Source organism: Dermacentor variabilis, chromosome 9 (assembly GCF_050947875.1).
Source record: "Dermacentor variabilis isolate Ectoservices chromosome 9, ASM5094787v1, whole genome shotgun sequence".
Lineage (NCBI taxonomy): Eukaryota > Metazoa > Arthropoda > Arachnida > Ixodida > Ixodidae > Dermacentor > Dermacentor variabilis.
This window is the reverse complement of record NC_134576.1, coordinates 118205580-118232026: the sequence shown is the minus strand read 5'-3', so window position 1 is coordinate 118232026 and position 26447 is coordinate 118205580. Positions and strand designations below refer to the sequence as shown.

The following is a 26447-nucleotide window of genomic DNA, read 5'->3' as shown; positions in this document are numbered from 1 at the left end:
TGCAGACGAGCAGTTCAATGTGGACAATAAGCTGGAACTGCAGCTAGAATTCCGAACATGGAGACTGAATGGTGTCCTGATGAGCTTGGCCGAAAATCCAGATGGTGAGTGAAGTCATAAAACTTGCCATATGGATCTGTCTTTTGTAAACTGAAGGCGAGGATGCACATGTTAATATGGTCCCCGTGCACAATGCTCTCCGTGAACGCGCAACATCAGGCTGAAGGCGCTTAGAAAAGCCATGTCTGATGTACCAGACCGGCACAGCTCTTAGATGATGGACAACAACGCTAACTATCCAGTTGGTGTTTGCAGTGGTGAATTGCACTTGTGGAAGATTATGACCCTAAAGTTCTTGTCTTCTTTGCATAAATCAGTTTTGTCATGTATAAAGTGCTTTTTTGTGCTTTGCTTTCTATGCCTTTGACCTACGTGCCTCAATCATCTGCTCATTGAACATCTACAAACCTACAACATCTCCAACCAATAGCATGAATTGTGCAGTTTATTATAACCTTGCAAAGATGTTCTTGCAGTACTGTCTGCACCATCATGCACTGCCGCACGGTTTTCATCTACTTCTTCATATCATTTTTTTCTTGTGGCACATTCTTTGAAGGAAAAGAATAGCAGCACTTGATCATCCTACACTAATCTGCAGGGGCACCTTCGCTGGCCATGGAGCTCCACGAAGGTGAAGTGATTGTGTCCGTGGACTTGGGCCAGAATGGCACGGGCCCCTTCCGTGCCCGCAAGGTGTTTGGCTCGCGCTTTGCCATGTGCGACGGACAGTGGCACCTGCTACGTGCGCATTTTTCGCGCAATGAGATCTCGCTGCGCATCGACCGGCATCAAGTTGCGTACGGTCTGGCGCCGTCCACTCCCTCGGAACCGCACACCGAGAGTCCTCTCTACATTGGTGGCCTCCCAGGTAAGCTAAACCGGACCAGAGTTTTTTTGATTACACCAGTTTTGAAACTGCGCTCCAAAGAGTTGTCTCTCGGGGCGCCGATCTGTGGGGTTTAGTGGGTTGATGTGCCATCTGCAAAAGAAACTTGAAACTTCCATTTAGTGCGTCGTTGCCGTGATTGCCTATCGTCTACTAAAAGGGAGGGGCTCAATAGGGCAGGCTCAATTGAAAAAAAATATGGAAAGAAAGGCCTCGGTTGAGAAGCTTCATTATATAGTTTTGCTCACTGCACATTTCTAAAACACTATTCTTTTTTAGTGGCAATCTATGGCTCAAGTTTCTGAGCACAGCAGTTTCTAGTTTTTCCTTTGTTGTGCTCTAGAGTGACTTAACAACAGACTCCCATGTTACTGGCCTACCGGCATGTCCCAATTATGAAACATGGGGCCTGTTGTGAGCTTCACGACTGATATGATCCAAGAAATCCGAGAACAGATGAGTCATCTGCCGGCGCTTTAAAACTAGCTTCACTCATGATTTTTGAAGTTATGTAGCTGCACACAATACCCATAGCAGTAACCTCAAATATTGAAAGCATACAATGGGCTTCCGTTAATATGACTCTGGATAATTTGGCTCTTTCGTTAATTTGATCTCAACTGAAGGTCTCGGCTGGCACCCGTACATTTCTGTCTGACCAAATTTTCGTTATTTTGATCCTGAAATGAGCCTTTGCCGGATAACTTGAACCTGGATGGTCATCACGCGTGTGCCCGACCCCAGTGATGACCTGAGTGATGACTCCAACAGCGGCATAGTCGGGTCTTGGAGCTTTGGGTACAGTAAATGTGTCGAAAACACATAGTCTCCCATCAAAAATGACTATTTTTTGGCCTACCCCAGGAAAATTTTAACCTGAAAGCAGTAACTCGCAATGTATCATTACAGTGTTTAACCAATTCTAATGCACACTTTATCTATTTACTAAGAAAATTTGTCTGAATATTGCTTGGGTAGTGCAGTCTGATGCGAAACTGAAACCACGTTTGCGGTGTTTGCAATGGCCTACTGTCAGAGCCAGCCTGAGCCAAGGTCATCATCATTATCACTGCAAGATGGTGACCATGGATGGTGACAGCGCCGTGTTCACGCATAGCACGACAAAAACGCGCCACTTTCAGTCTGAATAAGAACATGGATTCAAACAATAAGTTTTCACATTTTAAGCTAGCAGGAACAAATCGTTCACATGTTCTTGGTGTTCTGGAGAATCGCAATGATCACAGGGCCAACTAGCAAGGTGGTTAGCCCGTCACTCTTTCACTCTGTCATCTTGCTTGCGCTGTTACCATTATGAATGTATACCAACTCACCCAACTTTCCACTTTAATACAGGGTTAGTCTAAGCATCATCCTGATTGCGATTGTTGCTGAGTCATTTGAAAAATGCAGTATATTAAACACACTGTGTACGTTATGGAAGACATGTTGTGGTTCTTTACAGACAGTCATAAAGTGAAATAAAGTGTCTCACCATGAAGGTAAAGCTCATTAGTTTCGTCTTTTTTTTTTGCCAGCGTTGGAGGCATGATACGTTTTTCTTGCTAAGAATCAGGTGCATGTTCAATTTCTACTGTGTCTAGGACCTCTATAGTATCATTTTTACATTAGTTGTCTACTTCTAACACATAAAAAATGGGTGCCCGTTTGATTTGGGAATGTGTAAGAACCGTAGGAACATTGCCATATCAATCAGGCAGTGTGTTGTTTTTTCCACCTCTTGTTTAATTTGACCTCCTGGATAATTTGACCATTTTCGTTTGTCCCATCAGGGTGGAATTAGTGGAAGTCGACTGTATTGAGCATTCTGCATATAGTGTTTGTTATTTAATTCGATTTTAACGGCTCTTTTTACTCCTCCGCATTTCTTTTTTTTTTTTTCAGTTTCTCAAGTGTTTCATATTCTGAATGAGGTTTACAGATTTTCTTGTTAACTCAAAACCGCTGTCGTATCCTTGAATTTTTTAAGGACAAATGCTTATCCTGAGGGGGCTTTGTGTCCTGAATGACATGTTGTGCATCCCATGAATCGTTGTGTCATGCAGCATGACGCTTTCCAGGGAGATGTTGTGGTGAAGAGAGCTCACATTACAAGGCTACAGATATGCTTTCTTTAATCTTTCCTTGCTTTCTTCTTTATTTTCCATGTACTGCATGAAAGGAGGCTAAGAAAATATCCAGAGAGGTAGCTTGAAGGGCCTTTAGCTCATGTTAACATTTTAATGTGACAGTGAGTCCCGAGTCTTTCAGGCTGTACAGTGCAGCAGTTCGCAATCTCATCCTAGCGTGCAAAAGATGATCTGCAAGTTGTTACACATTATACATACCAATCAAAAAGTAGTAGAATACTTGCTAACCAGACAGGAAATCCAAGCAAGTGCAAAGGTGTGACGCAATTCTAGTTCAAGCCTCTACTTTATAAAGATAGTAGAAAAATGTAGTCATCATACCTAATACTAGTGGGGACAAGAGTGCATGCTCTATCTATTCCAATTTTAAAGCATAATTTTTCTTTTTCTTTTTTTTTCTTCTTCAGAGCACACCAGCAATGGCGCTCTATTTGGCCGAGACAACTTCGTTGGCTGTCTCCGTAACCTAGCCATCAATGACAAGCGCATCGACTGGATCGACATGGCTTCCCTGCACAACGTGCTCCCCAACTCATGCCCTGCCAACTGAGAGCACGATTTGCGTGTCTGGCCTTTGCTGTCACTATTTATTCCAACATGCATCAGATGCATTAACCCCTTCCATGTCTTGGGTGTGCTTGGTTTGCCTGTGCAATCTTATGGATAACTTCTTTTTGTACAAGTTAAAATCTTCCATTGCAGTTATGCCCACTTTTTAGGTCTTCGAGCGTATAGGCCCTGCTCTATCAATTTCACACTTTGGTAACAGGTGACAGCTCTATATTGGAACAAAGTTATAGTAAAATCAGGTGGTTTCTTGCTTCGTGTTGCTGCATCATGTTTTCGTTTGCCAACATGGTATTGCCTATTAGTATGACTCACACATTTGTAATTCATAGAAGGAAGTCTGTGGCTTCAGGCCATTGAAGTTCTAGCAATAATACATAAAAATTTTTGTTTTCTGTTGGTGTAGAGAGCAGAGGAATAACATGGCAAGCAGTTTGGTGAAAATGAATAATTAAGCAACAATGCATAGCGATTATGTTCACTGAAGATGCCTTGGCATCAATACTATGTATTTTTTTTTGTGATTTGTATATGCTGCTTCATAATAGGGTCGATTTTTCCAGGTTTCGAAACATGAAAAAAAAAAAAGAAACATCGGCAGAGAGACTTTCTGGCCGGTATTACATTGTCACTCATGCAAGAGATTTGTAGCCTCAATATTTTGGCAGCCCATTGCATTAACGGTGCTTTATGATTATGTATTTTTACCAAGATTCAACATAAAAAAAAAATATTGCTTGCATTTGTAAAAAAGAAAGAAAGAAACAGGGAATGTGTTAAAACAATTCACAGTGTTAGCCAGAGCTTATGAGGCACATGTAACACTGCATTCCCGAAAAGCAACGTGTTCTGCACAAATAAAAACCTGCAAACACCAAGTATAAATTTGCAGAAGTTTCAATTTGTACAAACGTGAAATGTACAGAAAAATTCTATAAATCCAGCTGTGCCTTGGAAGGGTTGTTATATTGTCTTATTGTCTAGAACTATGCCAGAATGCTAGGAAATGCTTAGGCTTAAAGAGGATTTCGGCCTGACATAGCATGTAAATATGTTGTTGGTTATTGCAGTACCTTATAAGTGAAGCTTACTTTCGCGAAAGCTGAGTTTAGCTTAAAAACACTAACTAGTTTAATATTATATCGCTATAAGTGAAGCAAATCTCCAGTTCTAATTCCATCTCAAGTTGACACTGTCTTTTGTGGTGAACTGACGAGGAACTGCATACTATCAATCTGACAAAGCTATAGAGTATACATAGTGAGATATCTACAAGACTGCCTTATTATGATTATATTTAGATATGGTCTACCATTGTAGTCATGAAGAAGGGGTGTTTTATTATGTACTAGCTTTGTATGTGCTACTTATGATTAATATTTATTTTTGTCGTGACCCAGAGGTTTCAAATAATACCACGGGAGATGTGCCATCATTTTATGCATCGTACTGCATCACTGTTTGATATCAGACTGAATACAGAAGCCACTGCCACTGGTTTGAAATAAGAAAGCGCTTGTAATTGCATTCGTGGAGGACATGAATTTCTGCTCATGTGTTCACATCTGTGTCATATTAAAGGCAACGTCATTAGAATGGTTTGAATGAAAAGTTCAGCACATTACCTCTGGTTTATCCGTAAGTTAAATTTATATGTTGAATCGAAAGGCAGTTTGATGTTGATGGCTTAAAAATTGTTTCCAATTAGATGCCATAATTGGTTTCTGTAAACATTCAAACTGAAACCATTTATGTGCATTCTTATAACTGTGCATATTTTCTGTATTACATATACGGAGTGACCATGAAATCAGGACAGAGCCCCACCCTTTCTGTGTGAATAAGGTGGAAAGCATACACAGTTATAGCTATGGATATGAAACTTCTTCAGTGGAATGATGCTGATTTTTCTCTTGATTTATGAATGCGTTTACAGTCAGGCTTTTGCAGAAAGAATAAATTTGTTCAAAATTCACGTGTTTTGGGTTCCCTTGCAATCATCCGTATTGTATATTGCCTGCTGTTGTGTGCATGATGTTTGTACATACATGTACCAGGCACGATCTTAGCAGGTCTGTTGCTGTTTTTAATTTCCCAAGTAGTAATCAAAACAGTTTTTATTTTATGCATGCTTTAATCATACAGTGTAAGCTACGAGTAGTAGTTACATACGTAGCAGCAGGAGCTGTTGCTCAAGAGCACTGTTGCGAAAAGTTGTTTATATTTCTTGTAGAGTGCTGGGCATGTACGCATAAGGGCTCCAAAAAATGTAGTAATTGTCGCTTTAGTATTGGGCCTTGGAAGACAGTGACACAAAAAGTCTTAGTTGCACTAAAGCCATATTCTGTTGTGCTGTAAAGAAATTTGGTGAAATGAGTATTGTACGTTCCCTCTAAGATGAGTTTGAGAGTCTGAATTTTCAGGCTAGCAAGTGCTTGAAATGTGTTTAGAAAACACAGTGAACAGCGAGGTTTTGTCCCTTGATTCTAGATGTGGCTATGTACTGAACTTGAAAGAACATAATGCAAGAATTTGTATTCGTCAATTTCCAGTGTAAAGTAGGACTTTACTCTAGGTCCTTGGTCCCAAGATGGGCTACAGTAACAATAGTCACCGGACTGAACAACACAGCACTGGACTCAAGACCGTAACTTGAGTATGCTGCTGTTTTAATGACCAGCATTCTAGCGGTCTAATCATTATCACTGTCCTCCACTGCTCTTCTGCAGCATTCTTTCCCTAACCCAGCTCAGTGTAGCACGTTAGGGCGCATACGCCCAGGCTGTCCTATCTGCCTTTCTGCAGATAAAATCTTTGCATCTTTTTCCGTTTTCATTATCGAGCTATACATATAAAGTGTGAACTGCAGTCTAATCCTTCAAGTGAAAACATCAAGAGGTGAAATGTTACCAAAGGTGGCAACTTGGCGGCATGGTGTCAGCACAGCAGGGTCAGTGAAGGCCCAACAGTGTACAGCCGCCCTGATTTTTAATAATATAGCGCGAGCGTCGACTGAACTGCTGGTGAGCGCCTTATAACGGCGATTAGCGTGCAACAAGGCGAGAGTTCGCGCACGAGCCTTGTTGCCTTGTTGCACTCGCCTTGTTGCACGCTCTTGTTGCACGCTTATCGCCGTTATAAGGCGCTCACCAGCAGTTCAGTCGACGCTCGCGCTATATTATTAAAAATCAGGGCGGCTGTACATCGCACACTGGTTACACGTGATAAGAGGGAGCGGACGAAATGGATGGAATGTACAGCTCGCAGACATATATGTGCATGATCTTTCTGTTGCTGTTGGGCCACAGCAGTGGTTGTTGCAACCAATGGAAACTCGCGTAATGCAAGTAAAGAAAGAAAGATATAGTCTATCCCTATTTCATAGGAACCGGTAGAACACGAACGTGAAACGTGTCATCACAGAAACTGTTGCATGTTTGCTTCGTGAACTCGCGGTCTGCTGCAGCGAAAGACGCACGATTTGCGGGTTGGCGGCCGTGTTGCAGCCTTGATTGGCGCGCGACGTCCTGCTGCCGAGTCGCTTCGGTGAAGGTTATACAAGCATATTTTGGATCCGTCTCCGTAGTGTCCTTGGCAGCCAGCCGAGTTGCGACGCGCCCATATTTAGGAATGCTAGTGACAGAGTTCACGGCGTGCGCCACAAACGCGTGGAGGCGTTCTGCTTCACGCTGGCGTCTCTCTCGCCAGACCAAAGCGAGATTCGTCCGACGACGTCGTCGTCTTTCTGCGCCACTTAGTGCAGCAGTTTTCTTGGTGCCATCGCAAGCGAAGCTGTATGGCGACTTGTAAGCACTGCTGTTGCACGTTGAAGCTGCACTCCGTAGAAGACGAGGCGTCACGAGCTAATCGGACGTGAAAGACAAACCTTGTGCGGAAATTGCGCCGTCACCTCTGCAGAAGACCTACACCACCGACACCAAGCTACACCGCGATGAAACCTCCTTTGCGCTGAGACTACCGAAGCGCTCGCAGTCTGCGCTTGATAGCGTCATGATGCAGCACTTCTCTTCACCGTTCTTATGGTGGCGCAATCCCTGTAAAGAGAGAGCATAATTTACGCAATAGCGCCGACATCACATCCATTACAGGAATTTGATGGCGAACCCCGGCATAAAATACTTTCGAGTTAAGAGTTTTTATTCACACATGTATACGTATAGCTATATTCCTACAAAAACAACATGTGGTGTTCGTTACTGTGTTTATTTATTTGTTTGTTTAAAAGGAAGCGTGTTGAAATACAACAGGAACAGTTTTCATACATAGCGGCTCACTTACCAAGAAGTCGACGTGTTTAAGCGATGTAGCGGCTTTCAAATAGACTTTTTTTATCGGTGCTGCGACAATGGCACTTGCACCTTCACTGGTGATTGCTTGTGCATTGCACTTTTGATGCCACAAAAGATAGGCGTCCGCGCATGCAGGCGTAGCTCACTTTGAGGCATTCATTAAAACTGTTATTCCACGAATTGGAAGTGTAACGGGGACAAGCATGATTCAGCAACGCCTTCGTTTTTAGAGGCCGTTGTGCCTGTAGTTCATAGTGGCCCTGACTCGGAGAAGGTCGGCTTTGTAGCATTCAAAGTAGCTGCGTGGAGAACTTTGATCAACTTTGTCACTCAGTTCGAACGATGAAAGAATAGCTTTCCTTTTACGAAACTGTCATTTCCGCAGTTACAAGTGTCACGGGGGGAAGCATGCTTCAGCAACGCCCTCCTTTTTTACACGCTATTTTGCCTGCAGTTCAGAGCGGCCAAGACGTAATGAAGTTCGGTTTTGTAGCATTCACAGTAGGCTTGAGGAGAAGTTCGCTCCCCCCCCCCCCCCTAGTTCGCAGGTAACCCACTACGTACGACAAGAGAATGGCATCTATGTTACTATAGCTCATCAGTTGAGCGCTGGTCTGGCATCCAGTCTGAGAGAAACTGACGTGCTCTCGCGTTAGAGCTCTCTGACCGAGTTTCGCTCGCGTTCGTCGCCGAAACGTGACCTAGCTCAGCGAGACTCACGTACTCTCGCGCGAGAGCCTTGTGACGTATGAAGATTGCGGGCGCATGGCCGTAGTTTCTGTGCCAGACGGCCAGATGAGGCTTCGTCGAGGGAGACACCAGGCAGACAGAAAGAGAACACGACCTTTGCTGAGTCGTGAATATGCGCTTGAATAGGGTGCATGCAGGAGGCGTGTAACACCAAACCACGCTCGTCCGCTTCGCAGGAAGCACACGGGCGTTTTACACAAGTGGGGATAAAACGTGTTTTTCGGTAGTTTTCCTTGTTGTCGCTGCAAAAACGAAGTTGCCCAAACGCACTTGTGAGGTACATAAAAGTGATGCGCTTATAACTCGTGTACGAAACAACTTCCCCCGTCTTTTCTGTCCCACTTGGACCGCGCAGACGCACGCCAACGCTTGCTGCAGTTCATAAAACATAACGGTGAGACAAAATCAGAGATATGCCAGGAGATTCTGGCAACCAGTCTCAAACTTTTGTGTTTCTGTAGCTTGGTGAAAGCACGCGTTTATCATTTGCATTGTGATTGAAATTATCTGTGTCTGACAGGAAGAACAAACCGTGAATGAACAACGAAAATTTTTGAGCGGAGCGAGCGTACTTCATTCACGGTTGTCTCTGTTTCGTGTGTGTTTAGAAAAGGTATATTTCAACAGCAGACGATACGAACACTGAGCCAAAATCACGGCACAATTTCACCAAGACGATAACATATAGAAAACACAAAGCATTGTTTTCAGAGTAGTGTCCGAGACCTTACTCACTAACATGGATATAACCACGTAAACTTAACCTGCGACTATCCACCGCTGTCATTGGAGGCGAGGTCTCGTATCTTACGCTTCTATGTTGCCACGTGCCATCCTTCTCGTATCACACACTTGCACGTTCCTCCTCGCATCGGCCGCATACGGCGTGCGGGGCGCGACAGGGTTATCGCACTTGGATTCTGTGCGGAACTGACGCCGACAACGACGGCGAGAAATAATTTTTAAGATACATTATAATCGCAATAAGATATAAAGTTACTTCAATAGTTATGTAGCAGACTTTCTTTTAGTATGCTTTGATACAACCCGTAGCGTTTTATCCGAGTTCGTTTATTGCACGACCCTTTTCTGTTATCAGAAGGTTATCCGTTTCAGCGTTGCCATCTGGTGAAATTGGCCACCAGATTTCGGAAATCTGGCGAAAATGTAGAGCTCCTGGTGGCAAGGCCAACAAACTACTACACCAGACCAAATCTGGGGATATCTGGGGAAAACCACTCTACCGAAATTACCGTCCACCCGCGCTGCTCATCCAAACATTTAACACTAGGTTGCGCCTGCGGCCGCCACGATTTAAAATCCCTTGATAATTTGAAAGTAGCGACACTCTACTCCTCACGGCGCTTTCCTCCTCGATTCTCACCCGCCGGCTGCGCACGGCACGCTATTCCTCCTGGGCTCCCGCGTACGGGCCGCAGGATTCTATGGAGGCGTGTTCTTTTGGGCCAGTTGCGCGCCCCACTGGGGTTCAAAATTTTGAGAAATGCTAATAACAGCATCGATAATGCTGAAGGCAACGTTTATGAGGAGGTTGGTTTTTTCTTAAAGCCGTATGAACGGTGTATACTGATGTAAAGGGAGCTTTGGGGTGAGTTGTATGCTCCAGACAATTTTTCTGCCACATGATCAGATGCTTTACTTCGTGCGTCTGATCTAGTATTGCTTGTGACACATCCCTTTGTGCGTGGTTTATTAAGCGAAAGCCTTAGACCTCTGTTTCAAGGTCCCGTTGTGAGCTACAGAAAATATCTCGTGACCGAAGAAAGGCGGGAAGCGAACCAAAGCATGTGCAGCCGCGCATAGGAGATGATTAATGATTAGCAAAGTAATGATGATTAGTGATCGGATTAAGATGAATTCGGGTGTATTAAGGAGCGTTAAGGTGGATTAAAGTTGATGGAAGTGGATTAAGGTGCATAAAGGAGGATAAGGTTGGATTAAGGTCGATGAATGTGGATTAGGGTGGATGAAGGTGCGTTGAGGTGCATTAAGGACGATTATAGTGGATTAGTGCATATCATATTGACCGCAAAAAAAGACGGGGACAGAGGGAGAGAACACATAAACAGCACGGGCGGTAACGATGTAACTGATGAGGGATTCTTCGTTTGGGGACACCACGGACGATGGAACACAGAAAGAGGGGTCATCTGTACGAGATATGTGCTTCAATATGATATGCAGTAAATACCAACTAGGCCAAAGTGAAGTTCTTCTGTAGTATAGTGGATTAGGGTGGCTGAAAGTGCATGAAGGAGGATGAGGGTGGATTAAAAAGGATTAAGGTGCATTAAGGATTATGGTGGGCTAAAGTGAATTAAAGTGAATGAAGGAGGATAAGGGTGGATTAAGGAGGATTAGGGTGGACTAAGGTAAATGAATGCGGATTAAGGTGAATTAAGGACGATTATAGTGGATTAGGGTGGATTAAAGTGAATGAGGAAGCATTAGGGTTGATTAATTAAGGAGGATTAAAGTGCATTAATAATCCACCTTAATACAACCTAATCAACATACATCGCCCCTAATGCACCTTAGCCTACCATATACGGTCTTAATTCTCCTTTATCAATCCGCATCCATCATAATCCGCCTTAATCCTTATTCATACACCTTAATCCAATGTTATCCTGCCTAATAGTCCCAATCTACCTTAATACATCCTAATCCACCTCTATCAAGCCTAATCCAGCTCCATGGTCCCTAATCCACCTTAATCTACACTAATCCAACCTAATCCCCCTTTATCAACCCTAATTCACCTTAATCCACATTAATGGACCTTAATCTTACTTTATCCACCTTAATCCTAGTTCATGCACCCTATTCCACCCTAATCGGTCCTAAGTGTTTCATCAACCCTTCACCGTAATCCACCATAATCCGCCTTAATTCTACTCCACCCAACTTAATCTTTATTCATGCATCTTAATCCTTCTTAACGCACTCTAATCCACCTTAATATTCTTTAATACACTCTAATCACATTAATCCTCCCTAATCCACCTTATGTCAATCACTAATGATTCATTAATTGGGTAATCATTCTCTTATACAGGGGTGGACATGATTTGGGTCACCTCTGGCCTCCCTTGGGTCACGTGATACTTCCAGTTTACAACGGGACCTTGAAATATAGAGATCTAAAAGCTAACGCTTATCACCTGCAATATACGGGTATATTTGCCACTAATTTTTTCAGGGCGCAAAGCAGAATCTATAATGCTGCACTTCCGACTGAATAACAACAGTTAGCGACGTGCGAGGGGAATATTAAGCATACTGAGGACAACCGCAACAAAAGCGCTGGTTAGCAGGCCGCAAGAACGAAAAAAAAATGCAGCATTACGGGATGCTGTGCTACGAGCTCTAAGAAAGACGCCTCAGCTCACAAACAACGCCGTTCTTTGTCGGAATAAAGTTCTTTTGGGCCAATGTCACGCAGCCACTGCTTCCTGCGCAAGCGGTCACGCTTTTCTTGTGGTATCATAAAAACGGCATAGCCATCTTGAGGCTTCTTACTGCAGTTATATGCGCAACAGCCCGGCATAGCGCTAGCACAGAGAGCAGGAAATACGGCGTACAACGTTCCCTACGCCGAGCTAAAGCGCCGAACCAGCCGTGCTCAGGAGGAAAATGGCGCGAACGAAAAAGAAAAACACAAGCAAAACCCAAGATACGCGCGTTTCCAAGGGCAACGGCAGGGAGACCAATAGACGTGCAGAAAAAACGGGGGCAAAACTGGTTACCGCGGGGGGAACGCACAAGGGGCGAGGAGGAGGCGAGGAGGTCGCGCGGCGGCGGCAGAGTTCAAAGAGTGTCGTTACTTTCAAATTATCAAGGGACTTTACCACGATTTTAAGGCCTATATTTGTATTTGTTTACTCCTCATGAAATCCCTGTGTTGCTGTGCTACTGCTAGGGTACAGTGAACTATATAAAGCTTAGCCGTAGCTAAGGCTTGTGCTAGCGTGTGATGCTAGCGCTAGGTTTCAACGCACGTATAGTTATAAGTCGTTTCAATAGACGGCACCGGCTGTTCTAGTGGAGGAATGAATCTACCGTGGGAAGCACGGGAAGAGCAACGCCCGGCCACCGGCAGTGCGTCACGTGGCCAGCCAACACACGTGCTGACGCTCCGCTCGTTTCGCTGTCAGAAAAACCTGTTGCGCAGGCCGTCTTCGAATAAAACTTCCTGAGGATTCTGCAACAGTCTGGGCTAGAATTTTCAAGTTTAAAAATGCCATGGGGGAAAAGCCCTACCAGGAACTTGCATTGTATGCAGTGGCGTGTCTTTCTCGCCCAGTGTCGAATGCAGTGGTGGAGCGCGTCTTCAGTCAGGTCACGTGTGTTAAGACTAAGTACAGGAACAAAATGTCGCTATAAACTTTGGCTTCCATTGTACGAATTCGCACAACGTCGGCCTCCAGAGAGGGGTGTTGCGTGAAGTTCACTATCACAGACGATATGCTACGCAGGTTTCGTTCAGGTATCTACGATGCTCCAAGGGATGATTAAAGGCTTCTCATCGTGATATTATATAAATAATAAGATGAGTGCTTGACGAATGTTAATTCTTGGTCATTTTTGTGCATTATAAGGCACTTTTATTTTCTGGTGAAATCTGGGGAAATTTTAGCGAGTTTCTGGTGTCGTGCCGACTTTCCAATCTGGCAACGCTGATCCGTTCGCTTGCCAACACATCACCATGGACATCAAATCAGCGCGCACCTGATTCAGCGCTGAAGCCGGAGAAGTCGGAGCCGAGACGGACGGATGCCGACAGCTAAGTTCTATTTCTATTTTTATTTCTAATTGCAGCGGCGGGAAATCTGAAGGGAGATAGGGCCAGCATAGAAACGTAGGTTGCAGAGAATTGGAGCACTGCGAAGCCAAGAGAACACTTAGCCAAAGTAGGGCGATAAAGTAGGTCGTGGCCAACACATAACAGTTAGGACTAAAGGTTTAATAGTTAGGGCTAAAAGTGTGTTTTTTTCCTCCTTTTTTGTTTTTTCCCCTGGTTATTGGTTTGGTTATTTTACTAGCTCTCTTTATTCTTCTAGAGATTCCCAGTGGTCTTTATTATAGTTAATTTTTTTCCTCGCTTGTACACTGTTAAATAACAGTAGGACAAGAGAATTCATGGGACGGCCGGCTAGAAAAGCCAAGGAGGAAGGTGGGGACCTCGTCCAGTGTGAGAGGTGTGAACGATGGTGTTATTTGTATGAAACGACATTTAAAACCGTGGCGGAGGCGGAAGGGAACGGCTTCGTGTGCAGGCTGTGTAAGGTGATTGAGAATTTGGAGAAGCAGCTAAAGAGTGAAATGGCGAGGACAAAGGAGGAACTCGAGAAAGAAAAAACGAAAAGCGCAGAGTTTGAGGAAAGGGTCGAGAGGGAGTGGGCCTCAAGAATGGAGGCTGTAGAGCGGAAATGGAGTGAGGAGCGAGAGAAAGGGCAGCAATTGGAAAAACAATTGAAAGAGATGAGAGAGAGAGAAGCTGAGAGGGAGGCATGGCAGGAACTGAAAGAAAAGGAAGCAGGAGGATCACCCAGTGGAGCAGAATTGGGGGAGGACACGTTAACGTGGGGACCGCGGGAGACAGGTACAGAGGGATGAGACGACAGGAGGCAGAGAAGGCGAGGAGGCAGGGAAGACCCAGCCGACAGAGACAGGAGGGAGGCAAGATTTGCTTGAAGACAGAAAGGTCTGGGTCGTTGGAAGCTCCAACGTATCGCGATACAAACAGCACTCCTCAGAACAGTGCAGTATGACAGACGAGTGAAGGTCGAATGCATGCCGGGGGCTCGATTCGAAGCGGTGGCGGAGAGAGCCAAAAGCAAACTGAATGAAAACAGAGAGGGAAGAAACCTGGTAATTTTGCATGCTGGGGTGAATGACATCCTGCAGAATAGGGGGCGAATGCTGGGCAGACAAATTCAAGAGGGAGTGGCGAAATTAAGGGCGACCGCTGAGGCGGTGCACATTGCCCTGTGTACTGTCCCAGAGGTCGGGACAGAGCCCTTTCATTGAAGAACAGGTAGTGGCGGCAAATGTAGTAATTAGGGAGTTGGGGCGAGCCCTCAAGTGTGATGTGGTGGAGGTGAACAGAATGATTGGGGGGAAAAACTTCCCCCCTTTCGTCCGAGATGGCATTCACTACACTACACCGGCGGGATGGCAGGTAGGAACGAGGGTGGGTCGTAGGGCTTAGGCTTTTTTGCAGGCACGCAGGGCGACCCTGCAAGCCAAAACATAAAAGATGAAAAACAGGGGAGGGGGGGGGGCAGGACAGGAGCACGGAGGAGGAAGAGGAAGAAGAAGGCAGTAAATGTGGGGTTCATCAACATGCAGGGGGGAAGAAATCGCATTAAGTGGGACGAAATAGAAGAACAGTTACAAACGGAAAATTTTCAGGTATATGGAGTTGCCGAAACCCATTTAAGAGATGAGGAAGAGCCACCATTCATTGCGGAATTCACCTGGGTTGGTTGAATCCCGCAACTTCCCGCAATTCCCGAATCCCGCAATTCCGCAAAAGGAAAGAACGCAGAGGAGGAGGCCTTGGGGCGCTAGTGAAGGGACAGGACTGGGAAAGGGTAAGGGAGAGCTGCAGTGAGCACATGTGGCTCAAGGGCACCGTAGGGAATGTTGAGACAATCCTGGGAGTGGTTTATCTGAAAACGGGGAATGAGTCGAACGAGGAGAATACAAAACATTTCAAATGTATGGCCAAGGACATCAGGGAGTTAGCTATGAAACGGGAGATAATCATCCTAGGGGACATGAATGCACATTTGGAATACTTTGACGGGGCGACAGATGCAACAGGGCAGATGTTAGTAGATTTTTGTGAGGCTCATGATTTGGTGATAGTTAATACCGAAATTAAATGCGACGTATTAAAAGGGAAGTATTAAAACAATGCACAGTTTTACCCAGAGCATCAGAGGCACGTGTCACACCGCATTCCCGAAAAGCAACGCGTTCTGCATGAGTAAAAACCTGCAACCACTAAATATAAATTTGCAGAAATTTCAATTTGTACAAACGTGAAATGTATAGCAAAATTTCATAAATCCAGCTGTGTGTTAGAAAAGGTGTTATCCTGTCTGGAACTGTGCCATAATGCTTGAAGATGCCAAGGCTAAAAAGAATTTCAGCCTGACATAGCATGTAAATATGTTGTTGGTTATTGCAGTACCTTATAAGTGAAGCTTACTTTGGTGAAATCTGCGTTTAGATTAAGAACACCGACTAGTTTAGTAATACATCACTATAAGTGCATGAAGCAAATCTCCAATTTTATAACCATCTCAAGTTGACACTGCCTTTTGTGGTGAACTGACGAGGAACTACATGCTATCCATCTGACACAGCTGTAGAGTATACATAGTCAGATATCTACAAGACTGCGCTATTGTGATTATATCTAGGTATGGTCTACCATTGTACAGTCATGAATAAGGGGTGTTTTATTATGTACTAGCTTTGTATGTGCTACTTATGATTAATATTTATTTGTGTCATGCGGCGTCCTGCTGCCGAGTAGCTTCGGTGAAGGTACGAGCATATTTCGGCCCGGCTCCGTAATGTCCTCGGCAACCAGTTGTGTTGCGACGCGCCCATCTTTAGGAATGCTAGTGGCAGAGTTCACGGCGTGCGCCTCGAAGGCGTTCTGCTCGGCGAACAGTGCGGCCGATAAAGGCACGCTGAGTTCAGTTTGGTGACGCGGCTGTCCTGGAATTTGTCACTGATTTCTGCACTTGGACATCGCTTTTTGTTTTCTTTTTATACATTATTTAGGCATTTCACATATTCAAGAATTTTCGAGCGCAGCCTTCTGCATTGGATTTATCAAAGCGGTGCACTTGTTTACGTCGACATCTACAGCCGCAGATCGTTGTTATCGTCAAATATTGTGGAAAAGGTGCATCGCTGATATGAAATAGTGTCAAAGCATAGCAAAACATGCATATCTGAGCATATGTGCTGTGTCGTTACACCTTGAGACAAGTCAGTGTGAGTGGCCGAACCTATTAATCGTGGCTACTTACCACCCACACCGAGATGTGCCAAATATTGTTCTCAAAGCCACTAATTCACTTTGTTTACAGGAACCTCCTTGAGAAATATTACGTCAATCCTAGCATTTCGGGACGCGTTTTTACTCTTTGTGGCGTCGGCCACTTTTCGTCACGGCGCAGTTTCGCCAAGGTCATCGCCAACATAGACATCTAAGGCTTTTCCCTTCATAACGTATGTGATACATTAGCGGCCAGACACTGGAGTGGCGCCCTCTCGCTAGCGACGTCACGGTTAGAAGGGCGCTTGCTGTGGCTCTCTCGGCTGCCACGCGTCCTCGATGACTTCGTGCTTCCTAGGAACTAAATATACGCGAGCCATGTTTCCTGAAGGAGGAGGTTTCGGCTGCTTTCCGATGTCGGGCCTCAAGTTTAGCTAGATTTCTTTCGAAATGCAATGACTCTCGAAACTTTAAAGCTTAGTTATAAGTAGCTGTAATTAAAGGGGTCTACACCTGCGGAGAACTTTCTGTGGCAATGAAGGTAAAGCTACAGGGGCGGAGCTTCTGCACATGTGTTACCAGGCCAAGTACTCCGCTAGCGTTTGACAGAGCTTTTGGTTGCTTGGAACAGACACTGAATCGACGCAGCTTCGACTTGCGTGGGTTTCGCGTTTGCCCGGACGCGGAAGAGAAAAGGCACAAAATAAGTAAATATTTACATTCAGGGGTGTGTGTTGTCCTTTTTTAATGCTGCTAATAAAGTGTTTGTTTTCTCTGCCCGAGCGTAAAGTAACAGGGTTGAAAACCCGGAATTCTTTTCAAGAGCGCTCTCTCTTGGGCGCCCTTGGTCTCCGTATAGCTTTCCCTTCATTGCCACAGAAAGTTGTCCGCGACTATACATGCTTTTGCAATGCTGAATTGCATTGTGAATGCCGATAAATTTCGCTGAAAAAAGAATTTCTGTTAACACTGCGCGTAAAGAAGGTAGTATACTATTATGAAAGCTATTATCAAAGCGTGAAGATACAATTTATTACTTGGTTATGGCAGATACTGCAGTTTACATGCAACAGCATCCTTGCCACTTAGGGGGAATATTGTAAGTATGCATATGAAACGGATACTGCCTACAAACAATACATCGAGCTTCGATTGGACGGAAGAGTTGCTGTAGTTAAGCGTAGATATTATAACAATGTGTAAAAGAAGGAGTTGGGCAAGCTTTTCGAAAATAAAAGCTTGCTTCAACTTTTTGCATTCCCCTTATGGAACAGCTGCTCCGAAATATAGCATCATGTATAGTATGTACTTCACCAACACAGGGATATAAATTGACCAAAAATAAATGTGCCGCGATCAAGAGGAAGCGTTAGCTAGAACTCGAGTCAGATTTTCTTTCAGATACATGTAAAATTGAAATTCATGAAATGCATGTACTTATTTCGTGAGAGAACCGTTGTAGTTATGGGAACTTGCTGCCTTTTATTGAGAAAGTTATACTCTAGGCAATCTTTGAAATGGAGTTTGGATTCAGAGCCGGAACTTTCTTAGAAGAATTGTCGAAGCTGGCAAGGAAAACAACTAATGTATATAAGCACGATTTTTACAGATCTATAAGTCTTCGCCAAACCCAGATATCACAGTTCTGTGAATTGCTCCTGTTAGATGATCTGATGCGGATATACTCTATACGTGAGTTTGCAGCATACGCGGAAATGTTAGTGTTTTATGAGGTTCTTGCAAGAGTCCTACTCACGAATTAGCGGTATATTTTAGAACAGTGTAAAATACATCACCTTAGCACACTTGGAATTTATTATCAGGGGAAGTTTGCATAACTGTGACATTGCTTCTTTTTTGCTGAACGACGACGACGACATGGACGACAATAACGACAACATGGACGTCCACGACATGGACGACAATAATGACGACATGGACTCGTAATTTAATTGTCCATGTCATCGTTATTGTCGTCCAGTCGACGACAACAACGACGACTTGGACGACAATAACGATGCAGCCGCCGCGACTGGCATTCGATCCCGAGACATCGTGCTCAGCGTGCCGCGCAACTCCCAAAGCCTCTACTCAACCACGGCGGGCCGTGTATGTTCTGGTACGTTATAGTCACGTTTTCTTTGTCGCTGCACCGCCATTATCTCATTCGTCTCATTGCCATGCCGTCTACCGTAACATGTAGACGATAATTTGTTCTGTCATGGCGAAACACCGTTAGTGACGTCAGCATGCATGCTTCGCAAGTGTCGCTAGTGTGTACATTTGATTTCGGTGATCCGCGTAAAGTATTTGAAAACGCTTACTTGAATATCATCTGATGGTTTCTACTTTATTGTTTTCTTGTTTTCTTTTTGTAGTTTTAGAGAGCTTGCTGCAATGCAATGAACTACAGTCAACGACCGATTTTTCGGACCCTCTAGGGAACGTAAAAACGTCCGAAAATTCAGGCAGTCCGAAAAAATGAATGCATGCAAAAAAACGCACTTATTCTCTTTTTATCGGATCTTGAGGTAAAGGGCGAAGTACCAGGCTTCGGAAACCCTGCCAAGGCATCAGTGAAGTGGCTACAAAAAGAGGCGTTCAAAAACTGTGTATGCAGCCGACTGCCGGTTTATTATGTACATTGCATCGTCGGGCAGCCGGTGTTATTGCTGCAGTGGCTTAAAGAACTTGTTGATTGTTGTTTGGACGGCGTTCCGGTTGCATGCGATCATATTCGCCTCGATCTGAGCAAGGGTCATGTCAGCACTGTACACCGATGAAAGAGTCAACAGTGCACGCGTCAACTCGGCGCTTGTAGTCGGCACAGGCATTGGCTCCTCATTTTCAACATCGGAGTCTTTTGAATCCCTCGCAACCTGATGGACTATTTCCTCGTCAGTCAGTTCTGCGCAGAAGTCGAGCTCGTTCTCAGCGCCGACAAACTGTTCGAAAGTTATTTCCGTAGGTATGGAAACTCCAGCAGAGCGGAGGTCGTTGATCACGTCGTCCATGGGCACCGAACTCCTTGCTCACGCCAGCCTGGGATCGGCCGCTCACGACTTGCTTAATAATGGCAGTTTTCTTCTCCATCGTTAACCGACGGTACTGCTTTCCGCGCTTCGATGCCATCGGCGAGGACGACGAAGACGGAGTGGGGGCCATCCAAGGCAAGCGAAATACTCAAGTTGCGAACAGTGGAGCTCGCTGACGAGCGTCGAAGCACCTAGGCCTAGCGTCGCAGAGCACGCTTGCACAGCACAACCACACACCACGCTAGCCAAAACGTGGCCGGCGTAAACAAACGAAATGGCGCCGCTCCGGAAACTCCGCCGGAGGCGGAAGTGCGGCGATAAACATAGCCAGCGTGGCCAGACCAAATTGGTGTGTGACGGCTAGATTCGGCTAGTTGTGGTTCAAAGCGGTGATATGCTACGGCTGCAAGTCGATTTCCTTCGCAAGGGCGCTGCGCGAGGAGCCAAAGGACCTTCCGTCGCGTCAAAAAGTCCGGAAAATTGGACGGCGGGGGGTTCGAGCATCCGAAACTGCAGATGTCCTTATACATTGATTCTATGGAGCTCGTGGCGGTGCCGCGAAGACGTTCGAAATATCAGGCATGTCCAAAAATTTGGGCGTCCGAAAATTCAGTCGTTGACTGTATTCCTTTTTAACGTACTGGACGTAGTATCGCATACGTTCGATGATGACATGTTCGTACCGCTGTAGCGTCATTATGCAGTCGTGGGAAAGCACTCGTCATGCGATAACGTCGAAAGCCTGTTTTGCGCGTAAGTGAAAAGGCGAGCATTGATTTGCGTGTAGAAGCCGATGTGAAAAAGAAAGCGTAACCTCACGGTGACGCCGACAACAACGTTGAGAATTCGATTTTGAATGTCCATATATGACTGCAAGCTCAATAACATGTAAAGCAAACAAATACCGCGGCAGTATCATGTACACTACTCACTGTTTCACCCGCCGTGGTTGCTCAGTGGCTATGGTGTTAGGCTGCTGAGCACGAGGTCGCGGGATCAAATCCTGGCCATGGCGGCCGAATTTCGATGAAGGCGAAATGCGAAAACACCCGTGTACTTAGATTTAGGTGCATGTTAAAGATCCCCTGGGGGTCGATATTTCCGGAGTCCTCCACTACGGCGTGCCTCATAATCAGAAAGTGGTTTTGGCACGTAAAACCCCCTAATTTTTTACTCATTGTTTCTATTCTTTTTTTTTTTCTTTCGCAACAGCTACAGTCGTGGAGGACTATTTCAATAGTTAGGTAGTAGACTTATCTTGAGTCTACTTTGATACAAGCCGTACCGTTTTATCTGAATTTGTTTATTGAATGACCATTTTCTGTTATCAGAGGGTAATCTTTTTGCTTGCCAAGATACGTGCGTTATCCTGCTGCCCACACTCGTAATTTTTGCACCCGGCACGGGCACTCGATCCCAGAGTTGCCACAAGCCATGACGCACCGTACTTCTGTCAGCCTTGAAGAATCGGTGTAGTGGATCCAACGACTACACCCGGAAATTCAAGCGGTTTCCTTCCTCGTTTCGCATGTTTGCTGCACAGGAGACGGCAAAGCATTATGTAAGTTGTTTTTTCGTCTTCCTTGTCATCTCGAAGTGCAACGGAAGAGGCTGTGACTTTCCTTGCCGGAGTTCAGTTGTTATGTCAACCACGGCCACTGGGAAAGGGGTAGCTCTGCCGATAATACAGTCGAACCTCGATATATCGAACAGCGCGGCGATCGCAAAATAGTTCGATATAGCCAGAATTCGATATATAAAATCACGTAGAAAACATGTCAAAAACTAGCGCCACGATTGGTTCATTGATTGATTTGTGCAATAGATACTCACATGATGCTTCAAACAAAGTATTTATTTAGTTCGCTGAAACTACTGAAGCTTCGTAGCCTGCTTCATATTGGCAACCGCGTGTTTGACCACGGCATCCTCAACATAGTCCAAAGGGTCCACAAGAGACAGTCCAGTGCCTTCTATTGCGCCGCAGTAGCGGCGTACAACGGCCAAAGCAGCTACAGCCTCAGCTGCTGTCGCGAGTGGGGCAACATCAGCGCTTGCTGGATCAGCCTCGGCAGCGTCTTCGTTTGGCCGCTCAGCAGTCACTTCTGCAGCGATCTCCACGTCTGTTAACTCCGCCACTGTTCCGGTGCTGTCGTCACCGCCAACGAAGTCCTCAATGCACATGCTGTGTGGCTCAGCACCGACAAAGCGCTCGAACTGGCTCCAGGTTTCTTCAAGCTGGCATTCTTCCTCTGTGCCATCCAACGTCAAATCTTCGGTTGCTTCCTCGGAAGCTTCTTCAATGCGGGTCACGAAACCCGCATGCCGAAAGCAGTGAACTTCTCGGCGCCGAGAATGAACGCAAAGTTCTTGGCTTTCTGCTGTAGCATTGGTCCCGATAAAGGAATATTCCGGCCCTTACGTCGATAAACCATTTGTACAGCGCCTTCTCGACGTCTTCAAAGGCAGCTTTGCGCACCCGCCGCGCGCCTGAGTGCTGGTTCTGTTCCGCCTTGGCCTTTATGTCACTCTTATTTTTCAGCAGAGTGCTCAAAGTACTCCTTGGGATGTTGAAAGCTTCGGCGACGCTCGATTTCTTTTCTCCATTTTCAACGCGCTGTATCACTTCCAATTTCGCAGCAAATGTCAGGGTCGTCCGCTTGTTCGCGTTTTCAGCCATCACACCAACCACGACAGGCCTAAGCCACACACACGACTGGCGTAGCATAAATGGCAGCACCGAGACGCACGTGTTGTTGATGTTGTCAAACTAGCCAACCTGGCCAAGCCACGGCCATGCCAAGCCGCCGCGTGCGTACTCCGCTACGTTCAAATGGCGCCCTCGGCGCAACAGATGTGGGCAGCTGTCGTACGCAGCAGTCTGGAACGCCCATCGCGCCGCCGCTATCTTCGAGAGTGTTGCGGGAAAGCTCACCTCCTGTCAACAGAGCGCACTTGGTCTGGGGCAGCGGAGTTCGATATATCCATTTTACATCCAGCCTCGTTCGAAATAAAAAATTAAGAATGCGTGCGATTTTCCACGTGATATAGAAAGTGTTCGATATATGCAATAATTCGATATATCCGTGTTCGATATATCGAGGTTTGACTGTAACTCGTTTTGTTTATAACTATAATTGCAGGTCCTCAGCATCATGGAAATACCTTTTTTTAGGTAGCGGGTCATCGAGTATCCTTTGGTATATTGCAAATTGTTACGGGGGGGGGGGGGAGGGGAGGTAGATAAGACAACGACAAAGGGCAGGCAGGACGACGATAAACATGACAACTGATTCAGTGAACTCCGGCGTTGAAACGTTAGATCCTCTCTCGTTACGACCCGCCGTGGTGGCGTGGTTGCTTTGGTGTAGCGCAGCTAAGCCCGAAGTTGCGGGAACGAATCCCGGCCGTGGCGGCCGCATATTGAAGGGGGCCGAAATGGCAGAAACACCCGTGTACCGTGTAAAGGGTGCACGTTAAGGAAATCCGGGTGGTCAAAATTAAGCAGGAATCCCGCACTATGGTGTGCTTCATAATCACAGTCGTGGTTTTGGCACGTAAAACCACAGAAATTAATTTTTTCCCCTTTCGTTTCGACCAGGGCTGATTTTGTTGAGCAGCGCAAAACGAGACAAAGGCGGCAAAACTAAAGAAAAGTTTGTGTGTGTGTGTGGGGTGGGGAGGCAAGACAAGCGCCTACTCCTGATTATATTTTATTTTTCAGAAGTACAGACATATATACCTGAGCGCATGTGCGATTTCATAATGACATAGCTTAGTTGACGCTAGGGATACATCACAACCACAAAATACAAAAACGTGAATTCTTTTTTGCTGGGCGTGCATAACTTCACGTGCATCTGAAGAACGATAGCTTAGACATATATAATTATATTTCATATTACAGACAGACATATTATATATAGACATGCTATAATTAGCGAGCGGTGTATCACAATAAATAACCGTCTTTCTCGCCGTGCAACTTGAAGTGTGGCAATAGACTTCTGGTGCTTAGGGCACACCAGTGGCAGTAACGAAAGCAAACCCGATTGCCGTTTGCAGCACTACTATTCAGTGGCTCTGAAGGATGGTCACATTGAGCTACGCTTGAACGGCGGTGCTGGGGAAGTGGCCTCGCGTTCGGAACAGCGCTACAATGACAACAAATTCCACACCATCACTGTCATCAAGAGGCATCGAAAGTAAGTTGGTGTCACTGCAGTCATTCTTTATTATAACCTACCAAGGCAAACACAGACTGTTCACTTAAAGGAGTGCTAGCATGAAATTTTTCTGTTGTGTTTTCTTTGTAGATTCTTTTTGGGTAGCTGTCAACACCATAATTATGCTACAAAGCCTCAATTCCTCAAGAGCAACACAAATAATTAGTTACCCTACCTGTTATGCCACCCATTCAAAATGCATGCTAAGTGCAGTGAGAATTCAGACGTGAAAAAGGAAAATACTCATGTCGTTGGAAGTGAACGTAGTGGTCACTTGGAATCACGAACAACTCAAGAGCGTGCCAGTCAGCTCGGTACGGCGGTTGAAAGCACTGCAGTGACTGTTACCAAGAGCTGCCAAATCAGCCCTTCCATTGGAAATCGAGGGGAACCCACTGTCCCCTCTTGTCCTGTGGAGTGCTGAATGTACTTGGCTTTCATTAGCACTTTTGTAGTGTGTACGTGTGTGTATTTGTGCATAAGTCGTATCTGGTACTGCGAGGCTGCCGCAATTGGTTTTGAATTTCGGTGATGGGATGGGTATTTTTTTTCTCACACCCGAAACCACGTTGCACTTGTTGCACATTTTGAACTGGTTGCATTAAAGGTTATGTAAGTAATTATTTTTTGTGTTTGCAAGAAATTGAGACCCCATAGCGTAATTACTGCTTTGACGGCCATTAAATAAAGCAATAGAAATGAAACGAGAATTTTCTGTCACTACTCCTTTAAAGTAAAGTAGACACAGCTGTTGTACTTGTGTAAGCTGTTTTTATTCTTATTTTTGCATAGTAAACCTTGCTCAACAGTTTACTGAGCTTGGATGCTGATTACCATCTTATGATTTCAATTTTTTTTTCAATTTCTATCTCAAATGGAAATGTTTGTTTGCTTGCATGGGAAGACCATTTGAATGTACTTTCAAACCTTTTCCTACCACCAGGGAGAAATTATTCGGGTCATCACGAGAAAGCAAAATGAGTTTTTAGTGCATAAGTATGCCTCTGTAATTTCATTTTCTCTCACTCTACGTCTTTTGACTTGCAACTTATCACGTCTTTTTACTCCTTTCAAAACGGTTTGCATCACAGAGGTGAAGCTTTGTGTGGAGCTCGGTGTTTAAAATGCGGGACCCCTACACGCTGACACATCCTCTGACAAGTAGTAAATGATATCAAAGTATAGGTGTCATTGAAGATTCCTGTCTTGACTTAAGAGCTTAAAACTGATATGTAGCGAAAGTGTGATGACTGGCTAGGAGAAATTGAGGGGCAAGGCATCTGGGCTGGCTTCATTGCATGCACCAGGTAAGGGTTAAGGACACAGCAGTGCATTGGTACTGTCAAATGATTCAAAAGGTTTGCATGAGCCCACAGTTTTCGATGATCCCTGATTTAGACGAGTATGTATTGTGTTTGTCGTTGTTTTTGGATGTAGGATTAATTGAGTTAAAATGCCAACAGTGGCAGCTACATTAAGGCGTGAACTGAATGGAAAGACACCAGTGTACTTAGTCTTCAGCACCTCATTAATCAATTACAGATGGCCAAAATTAATCTGAAGCCTTTGACTGTACATCTCTTATAGAGCATTTGTTGGTTTTGGACATGAGTTTCATCTCAATTATCTTGGCTGTCCTTCAGAGCTGCTAGGCACAAGAAACCAATGCTAAATGTCTGCACAGGATTCAAGTCAATGTTGATGACGCTGAAATAGACATGCTCAATGTCTGCGCAGGATTCAAGTTAATGTTGACGACGCTGAAATAGACAGCCTGCGGTTGCCGAAGGGCACAGGCGACATTGAAGGTCCTGGTCTGGGAGGCCTCTTCTTTGGGGGCGTCCGAGGTGGCACCGCCATAGGTAACCAGGCGGCGACCCGGGACCACTTTGTGGGTACCATCAAGGATGCGGTCTTCAATGATGTGTGAGTATAAGGAGTTTTTGAGACAGAAAGAAGTGCTCTTTCTATGTACTCTTATTCTTTCTGTCTACTTCTTGCGCCATAATTCTTGAGTGGGCCCTGAAACACCTTTATTTTTTTTTAATTGAGCGGCATGCTTGAATGAGTGTGATGCCTTTCAAGGAAAACGTTCGAAAATAAATTATTTGATAGGACGTAATATTCATAGAGATATATTGAGTGCAATGTTTATTTTCCCTGTTTCCCCTCAACTCTTCGATTCCTGTCAGCTGGGGCGACGCTGGTCGTAGCTCTTTGCATATAACATCTTACATTAATTTCTTCATTTCACAGTGCACTTATGACAACCCTTTCAGGTCTGCATCTGACAAAGCTGCCTGAGTACAACAAAGGAACATTGACAGGATGGCTGTGGCTGTGTGCATTCTATGAGACATACAGCATTCACATGTGGCTCTTAAGGTTTTGTTGTTTTGTTCATATATGAGCT

The 26447-nt window shown here is 45.1% G+C and overlaps 2 protein-coding genes across 6 annotated transcripts in view; one reads left to right on the top strand and one right to left on the bottom strand.

Annotated features, from left to right (window-relative positions):
• wb (wing blister) overlaps positions 1 to 26447 on the top strand; it is a 199509-nt gene that overhangs the window by 159019 nt on the left and 14043 nt on the right. For 2 of the 5 annotated variants that reach the window (XM_075669112.1, XM_075669110.1), the window contains exons 61-63: positions 6 to 104; positions 662 to 931; positions 3507 to 5641. In XM_075669112.1, the coding sequence (XP_075525227.1) occupies positions 6 to 104; positions 662 to 931; positions 3507 to 3649 (512 nt within the window). In that variant the 3' untranslated portion in view covers positions 3650 to 5641. Of the gene's footprint in view, positions 1 to 5; positions 105 to 661; positions 932 to 3506; positions 5642 to 23873; positions 24014 to 25771; positions 25961 to 26447 lie in introns of those variants that run through there. The other 3 variants (XR_012822763.1, XM_075669113.1, XM_075669111.1) reach the window with 2 other exon arrangements.
• LOC142557906 (uncharacterized) lies at positions 21657 to 22606 on the bottom strand. Its single transcript, XM_075670108.1, has 2 exons — positions 22588 to 22606; positions 21657 to 22189 (listed from the first exon to the last, which is right to left on the bottom strand). Exons 1-2 carry the CDS (start codon positions 22604 to 22606, stop codon positions 21681 to 21683), a joined length of 528 nt encoding a protein of 175 aa, XP_075526223.1. The 3' UTR covers positions 21657 to 21680.